General features: G+C 36.4%; 1 protein-coding gene across 4 annotated transcripts; it reads left to right on the top strand.

Moving 5' to 3' along the window:
- The first annotated feature begins 1,497 nt into the window (after window positions 1–1,497).
- LOC107705587 (uncharacterized protein C7orf57 homolog) lies at window positions 1,498–7,302 on the top strand. Of its 4 annotated transcripts, none has more exons than XM_016508932.1 (8): window positions 1,498–1,583; window positions 2,035–2,109; window positions 2,263–2,439; window positions 2,878–2,974; window positions 4,853–4,964; window positions 6,165–6,247; window positions 6,365–6,468; window positions 6,611–7,302. In XM_016508932.1, exons 2-8 carry the CDS (start codon window positions 2,073–2,075, stop codon window positions 6,661–6,663), a joined length of 663 nt encoding a protein of 220 aa, XP_016364418.1. In that variant the 5' UTR covers window positions 1,498–1,583; window positions 2,035–2,072; the 3' UTR covers window positions 6,664–7,302. The 4 variants fall into 4 exon arrangements, with proteins under 4 accessions (XP_016364418.1, XP_016364419.1, XP_016364421.1 ...); XM_016508933.1 differs by having other exon boundaries at window positions 1,518–1,621; XM_016508935.1 differs by having other exon boundaries at window positions 1,533–1,564.
- The last annotated feature ends 623 nt before the right edge of the window (window positions 7,303–7,925 follow it).

Here is a 7,925-nt window from a genome sequence, read left to right as displayed (position 1 = left end):
CCTAAAGTAGGTGGAGCCGGCCGTCGCCATCTTGGCAGCGGGTCACCGCGCGTCACTCCCGGATAATAGAAAATGGGCAAAGAGGCGGGAGCAGGTTGCTGAAGCCACGCCCACCTAGCTCGACGGTGGTGACAGCAGCGGCAATCCACCTGTCACTCAAGTGGCCACGCCCTTAATTATGCAGAACTTTAAGGCTTAATATAATTTAAACGGATGAGCTATAAAAAAATTCACCCCCCCTCACAGTTGTCATGAAGGGCAAAATTAGCTATATAGACCGTAAGCATATAAGACCATATAGGCTGTAAACATGTTTTTTTCTGCTGTAAAGTTGGGCATTTTAACATGGGATTGACTCCCTTTTGCAGCAGCCTCTATCGGCCAGTTGATGAATTACAGTTTAAGTCACTTCCTTGTTGGCTTCACGAGAGAAAGCGGGAGGTTGCCGCTTGGTTTAAACATAGGCTAAATAAATAAATAAATAAATAAATAGGCCTAAACGTCTTCAGAAAATGCGCCTTCCATACAGTAAAATAGTAGCCTAATAAAGAATTTATGTATTTATAGATTTAAACAAAAAATAACTTAATTTCGCTTAATTCAACTTTATTAATTAGGCTTATTCAAGACCACAGCTTAAAACTTCATTCAAAATAAATAAATAAATCAACAACAACAAAAATAAATAAATAAATAAAAAGACTTATAAAAGGATTTATTTGTGTATAATAAAGTTGGGGGGAGGGGTTATTTTAGCGTAATCTCTGGTTCTCAATATGATGCATGTCATGCAAATTCTTGTGTTTATCAGACTTGAGCAAAGACTGTGATGTAGCTTAGACTGTGGAGACGCATCAGCATAGTGTTTGATCTGATCAATAGATGCGTCCTTTGTGGAAATAAACACATAATTTAGACGTTGTGCTAAACACAGTTCTCCACAACAAACTGCATTTGCAGCTGCGCTCATTTCTACGCTCCTCGATCTTTACTCGCCTTTGAACGCGATATGACAGAGACAGATAATGGGATTATCTGCGAAGCCCCGTTGTTGAGACTGAGGTGATGCTTTACAATAAACTTACCTAACGTTAGTTAATGCATTCACTAACATTAACAATGAGCAGTACATTTGTTTCAGTATTTATTCATCTTTGTTAAGGTTAGTTAATAAAAATACAACTGTTCATTGTTTTTTGTGTTAGCTCGGGTACTTTAAATGTTAACAGACACAACTTTTAATTTGAATAATTTATTAGTCAATTTAAAAAAATTAACAATAAGGTTAATAAATGCTTTTTAGAAGTATTGTTATTGAATCGATCGTGCTGTAGGCCTATCTTCTGTTGGCGACATGTAGGTTTCATATGCTACACTTTAGCCCACCCTGTTTTATGTAGGCCAACCCCCTGAAACATTTGTGGCCTCGCCCCTGTGTGGAGGAGGTGTGTATCCCCGCTTCTTGAATTTTATTTCCTATCCAGTAGGTGGCAGGAAAGGCGTCTCCCGGTTCAGTGCGCAGTTCACTCTGATGAAGAAGAAGAATCTAGGCGTCCCCCCTTCTGTGCGTTGATTAACACGACGTAAGCTTTGTCTTTTCTACATCCTTTTGTAGCCTCAGGTATATCAATAACGACGTAATTTATTATGTTAATTCTGCTCCCAATTTTGTTTTGATCTGCAATGTCTGTGATTTGTGTTTTTTAAAATCTGCGCTGATAATTGTCGTGTCTTGTACAGATGATGCTTGTGGTCCTGATGCTGCTTTTGTTTCTAGGCGACCGGGTTGGCTCGCGAGCTAAATGATAAACAAGAAATATCTTGAGAGAAATAGCTAAAATAACCCCAGTGTTTTAAAACATAATCAGTAATAGCCGCATGTATTCGCTTAGCTAAGTTAGCTGTATCCACGGCTGTCGAGCTGATTCGCGGTTTAACTGGATAATTTAAGCACGCATTAAAGGGTAATAGTTCGGCTGACCTTCTATTTGGTGTAAATGCTAAGCACTTAACTTTCTCTTTCTGCAATTTCAGAGCTATCAAACCACTACTGACCACTAAGACACCCAGTCATGGCTGCCGAACCTAATTATCGCCGGACAAAACCGGGTAACGGCCCTTCTGAGAAAAAGCATTATACTGTTATCTTTTTTACACATCACTTTATGCCTACATTGCTGTCACATAATACATGAATGGTGTTTTCCCAAAACATTTCTGATTAAGGCAAGTAATAGTACAAATATTATAATTTCTTTGTAGGTGTTAGGACAGCTAACCTTGCTAGTTCAAATGGAGTTGGGCCCTCATCACAGATTCCGGGATTATCTGCATCTGCCGCCGACATCACTCCTGAAGAAAAATCTAAAGGAAGACGTGTAGGAATTCAGGCCTCTGACTCGGATTATGTTAAACTTGCAAAACAAGGAGGACAGAAGGGTAATTGTGTCACACTTGTATAGAATGTGTTATTTTCATATTTATCTTCAACTTTGCCGAGATTTACAATTTGTTATAAGTGAAGTATATATTTACAGAATGACCAACTGCTATTGCAAAAATGTTCAGGATAGAAAAGAAAATGATTGTGACAAATGATCTTAAAAACTCATCTAATCTGTGCACAGTATTTTGTGACTTATTGTTTGATAAAATGGCCAATAGTTAGGACATTTTTACACACAACTGGATTACAAAAAGTGCAATCAGCTTATAGATGATGCTTGGGATCCTGATGCTGTTTTTGTTACTAAGTGACCAAGTTTACTCGCAAGCTAACTGATAAACAAGAAAACAAGAAAAATCCTTAAAGAAATAGTTTCTACTTTTAAAACACACCCATAATTATATCCTGCTTATCTTTCAATTCTGCCATAGGTTTGCTGAGGCATGATGGAGACCCTATGGAAACAAAACCTAACAGTTCCTACAAACCCGCTAGTTGGTTCGCTGACACACCTGATGATCAAGAGAGGTGAGAATTTGTCAGCCCATACGGTGTTGTTTTGTACAGAAATAATAAATGAAGCCAAAGGCCTTGAAAATACAACATTTTAATAAAAAAAATGATCCTAGATAGATTAGAAGAGATCTCGATTAATTACAAATTGTTTGGCAATAAGGCACTATGAATGTGTCAATTAGTTCTGGTATTTAAAGGAACTGTTCTCCCAAAAATGAAAATGTACTCACCCTCAGGCCATCCAAGTTGTAGATGAGTTTGTTTCTTCATCAGAACAGATTTGCAGAAATTTAGAATTACATCACTTGTTCAGCAATGGATCCTCTGCAGTGAATGGGTGCCGTCAGAATGAGAGTTCAAACAGCTGATAAAAACATCACAGTAATCCACACAACACCAGTCCATCAATTAACATCTTGTGAAGCAAAAAGCTGCGTGTTTGTAATAAATAAAATTAATCATTCAGATGTTTTAAATTTCAAACAGTCCTCTGTCGATTATTATTGTTTTATCCATTAAAAAAGTTGTCTCGTCTAAATTAGGAGAGAAATATGAACAGATCATGCTCTATTTACAAGCAAAAACAGTCCAAAACAGATTTTGATGTGAGAGGACAACAGGGTATGGAATTTTTCCTTAGAGAAAGCGTTATTAAGGATTATAGACTGTTTTTTTGTGAGGGGGGGGGGGGCTAGAAGCAGTGGTGTGAAGTTAAAACTTCCTAATGATGGATTTGTAACGTATTACAAACACACAGCTTTTCTCTTAACAAGACATTAAAGGATTAGTTCACTTCCAGAATAAACATTTCCTGATATTTTACTCACCCCCATGTCATCTAAGATGTTCATGTCTTTCTTTCTTCAGCCACAAAGAAATTAAGGTTTTTGAGGAAAACATTCCAGGATTTTTCTCCATATAGTGGACTTCAATGGTGGCCAACGGGCTGAAGGTCCAAATTGCAGTTTCAATGTAGCCAAGGAATAAGGGTCTTATATAGTGAAACGATCTGTCATTTTCTTAAAAAAGATAAAACATTTATATACTTTTTAACCAGAAATGCTCATGTTGCACTAGCTCGACTTCACGCATTACATAATCACGTTGGAAAGGTCACACGTGACGTAGGTGGCAGTACCGACCCAGTGTTTACAAAGCGAACGTGCAAAGAAAGTCAAACGCCCTTTACAAAAAAAGGTAAAACAACGATGTCGGACGATTTTGAAGTTGGAGGAGAAAATGAGATGGAGTTTTTCACCCAACCCTACCTTTTTGAACCAGAGTACACAGACGAAGAGCTAACCTTGCGTGACCTTTCCAACGTGATTATGTAATGCGTGAATTTGCGGACGCGCATTGCGGAGCTAGTGCAAGACAAGCATTTGTGGTTAAAAAGTATATATATATTTTTTTTATTAGAAAATGACAGATCGTTTCACTAAATAAGACCTTATATTATCAGGAAATTTTTATTCTGGAAGTGAACTAATCCTTTAATTGATGAACTGTAGTCTTGGGGATTATTGTGTTTTGATCAGCTGTTTGAACTCTCATTCTGAAGGCACCCATTCACTTCAAGGATCCATTGGTGAGCAAGTGATGTAATGCTAAATTTCTCCAAATCTCTGAAGAAACAAACTCATCTACATCCTTTTCATTGGATGGTAAAGGATAGTAGTTTTTTTTTCATATTACTTTAAGGCTTTCTAAATGTAGCATGGCATATTCAAGCAGTTCAACATTAATCTGGTCCATATAGAGTGACATGGAGGACCTACATTATTCTCTCAGAAAAATATTAGGGTTGTGTTGAGACAAAAGGGTCCACCCCCATCCATCCAGTGGGGTGGTGTGAAACTGGGGTTCAATCATGTGATCTTATGCTTACAGCGGAAGTAATGCAACTACCCCTGATGGAATCAGCCAGTCTAAAGGGGTCTTACAACACCTGGAGCCCCCATTTGGAACTGATAACTGTTCAGCCTGGGATTCTGGTAAAAAGGTGAATGGATTAGCACAGACCGGGACAGTTATCACGTCCTTAAACCTCCCATACTTCCTCCTGCCGCCATATTACAAACAATCTTTTAGTTGCCATCTTTCTTTTTTTGCCATGCACCTGCAAAACCATATTAGTGAAGAAATCTTCTTCACTTGAATCATTTAAGAAAAACATGCATTGAGCTGCATGCTGTCGTTTTTGTTTTCCATTGTTGCGATTCTGCTTTTTATTTTCTTGACTGGTTGACATGAAGACTTTGGATAAAGATATGGTCAGACCACGTTCTCTCATAGGACAATATATAGGACTTTGGCAAGATATGTTCTGTGTTTTCATGGTGACTTTTTAGGTGTACACATTTGATAAAATTGTTTGCTATGTGGCTATTTATGTCACACCGCATGGACTCTGTGTTTTGCACTGTTTCCCACTCCTTATTAGTTGTCATAGTTACTGATTTGATTTCATCTTTATGTTCAGGTTTGTTTGTCATTATCTCCCCTACTTAAGTTCAGTTCTTTTTGTGTTTAATTGTCAGGTCTCGTCTCTCTATAGCTGTTACTGGATTGCCTTTACCTCTGTTGGAATTACCCTGTTTGGATTATTAAAGATTGTTTATTGATCATCTTCGTCTTCGTGCGTGTACGCACAGCTTAGTTTGACAATTTAGTTGTAAAGACAAAATACTCTAAAATTACGATTTAAAAACATTTGCTGTAGTCAAGTTAGGGTTGCATACTATGAAAGCATAGTACCTTAATGTACTAAGGTTACTGAACAAAGACTTTCAAATGTAAAAACCAGTTTGACATATTTTAACTATAAAGAACTGGTTCTTTTAGAACGCTGACTCAATTGACTGTTGCTATGGCTCTGTGCACTGTAACATTAGATCTGTGGTTTTCACTTCATGCCCTATCACGTTCATCTTATAAACAGGAAACTGAATCATCTTATTGCATTATTAGTCATTTATTATTCTGCCTTCATGCTTCTCATCTTTCTTTTTATTAATGATGTTTTGTCCCTATGCGTTTGTGAATTTCCTTTTTTTTTTTTTTTGAATGGAATTATTGATTGTGAATTTTGAATTAATCACATGTAAAGAAGGTTTAATTAGTAGCACTTTATACCATTATATTAAACCGTGAATAATTTAGTTTATTCCTAAAATTATAAACATCTAATTTCCTTACACAGGATGCCAGCCATGCCACATCAGAGATGCAGAAACTCTCCTTAAACCAAAACGAGATTGCAGAAGCCAGCAAGTTCAAAAAGATGTATGTTTCTTTTTACATTTTTAGCCTCTACATTATTTCCAGATTCACAAGAAAAACTATTATTAAACTCTTGAATTGTTTTCAGTCTATATAAGCATTTGATAATTGTCTCTACAGTTCCCATGATAAGAAGGCGACAGCTCCAGTGAACATGTCCAAACTTTTAAGTTTTGGTTACGCTGACGAAGAGAATAAATCTCCCAATGATGATGATGCTTCAAGTGAGACTTCCTGGTTTTTATTATAACATCATGAGTGGTTGCAGTACGAGGCAGCTGCAGTGTTGCTTGGTATGAAATTCTTAAAGCATGTCAAATTATTTCTATAATTGTAAAACTAACTTGTTTGCGTTTGATATTTTAGGCATTACCTCTGAGCAGACCAGCACCATTGCACCAGAGGATGAACTAGAATAAAGATGATGTCGCCCAAAACCCTTCTTCATGAATTGTTGTTCTCTCGTATCCACTAGCTCCTCTGCATCAATCACCCACTCTCTGCTTTATGCAAAAAAAATTTTTAGTTATCTGTTTTGCATCTTTATCTAAATGACTTGTTTGTGTTATGCTCACATATCTATGGTGCTTGTGATCAGGATATCTATACCCTTGAAGAAAGGGATATTTGTAAAGTCTAAATGAAAACCAGCTGTTTCTCACCTCACATTGTCAATGGATATGACAAAATATGTAAGCTGCAAACTCTTACTACAAACTCCATGGCTGTTTTATAAAGTAAGTCTCTGGTTTGAACACTTTTGAGTGTTCTTATGGCCCAGTAGTTAGCTAGTTGAGCGCATGATGAGCACACAAGAAGGTTACCTTAAAATAAATGATGCAGATGCGATTGGTAGGGATTTGAGAACAGGAAGGGGTTCAGGGAGTTCGCAATTGTGAATGTCTGTTAGTATTGATGTGATAGTAAATAATAATCACAGATTCAGTTGTTTTGGTGTTCTATGCTGTTTAATTTTAATATTTCTTCCTTCTGAAAACAATGTTTACACTTGCTGACAGTTAATATCTATAAATGATAAATGAATAAATTTGCATGTGCATAAAATACTTTTCTGTTTTAGTCATTTTTTTCAAAGGCAAGTTTCACAGGTTGAATGCATGGTTATCTTTACAGATTTTCAATTGTTTATTCAGTCAATCAAAAATGCATTCTAAAATATATTTCAAACTTGGTTTACAAAATTATCAAAAAGAGGCAAACATTTTAATGCTAAATATAATGAATAGATAATAAGAGGATATAGTCAAAAACAGCAATAGTAATAATATTTCGATGTAATATGATTAATATAAAAAGACATCTTTTTTTTTTGTTTTTAAAAAGTCTCACCAAGGTTGCATTTATATGATTAAAAACAAAAACAGTAATATTGTGAAATATTACAATTTGAAACAACCTTTTTGTTTTAATATATTTTAAGATGTAAATTATTCCTGTGATGGCAAAGCTGAGTTTTCACATCTTAATTGTCACATGATCCTAATCCTTGATGTTAAATAGAACGTCTCGGTTACGTATGTAACCCTCGTTCCCTGAAGGAGGGAACGGAGATGTTACGTCAGTAGTGACTGACGAATTGGAATCTTCGCTAGAGAGACCAATCACCTTCGAGTGTTAACAAAACAAGCCAATAAGTGTTGGCGTGCGATCTTTGCGTCGC

The sequence above is a fragment of the Sinocyclocheilus rhinocerous genome, unplaced genomic scaffold (genome assembly GCF_001515625.1).
Source record: "Sinocyclocheilus rhinocerous isolate Xijiao unplaced genomic scaffold, SAMN03320098_v1.1 scaffold504, whole genome shotgun sequence".
Classification (NCBI taxonomy): Eukaryota; Metazoa; Chordata; class Actinopteri; order Cypriniformes; family Cyprinidae; genus Sinocyclocheilus; species Sinocyclocheilus rhinocerous.
The sequence above is the reverse complement of the archived record's forward strand: the minus strand, read 5'-3'. Positions and strand labels throughout refer to the sequence as shown.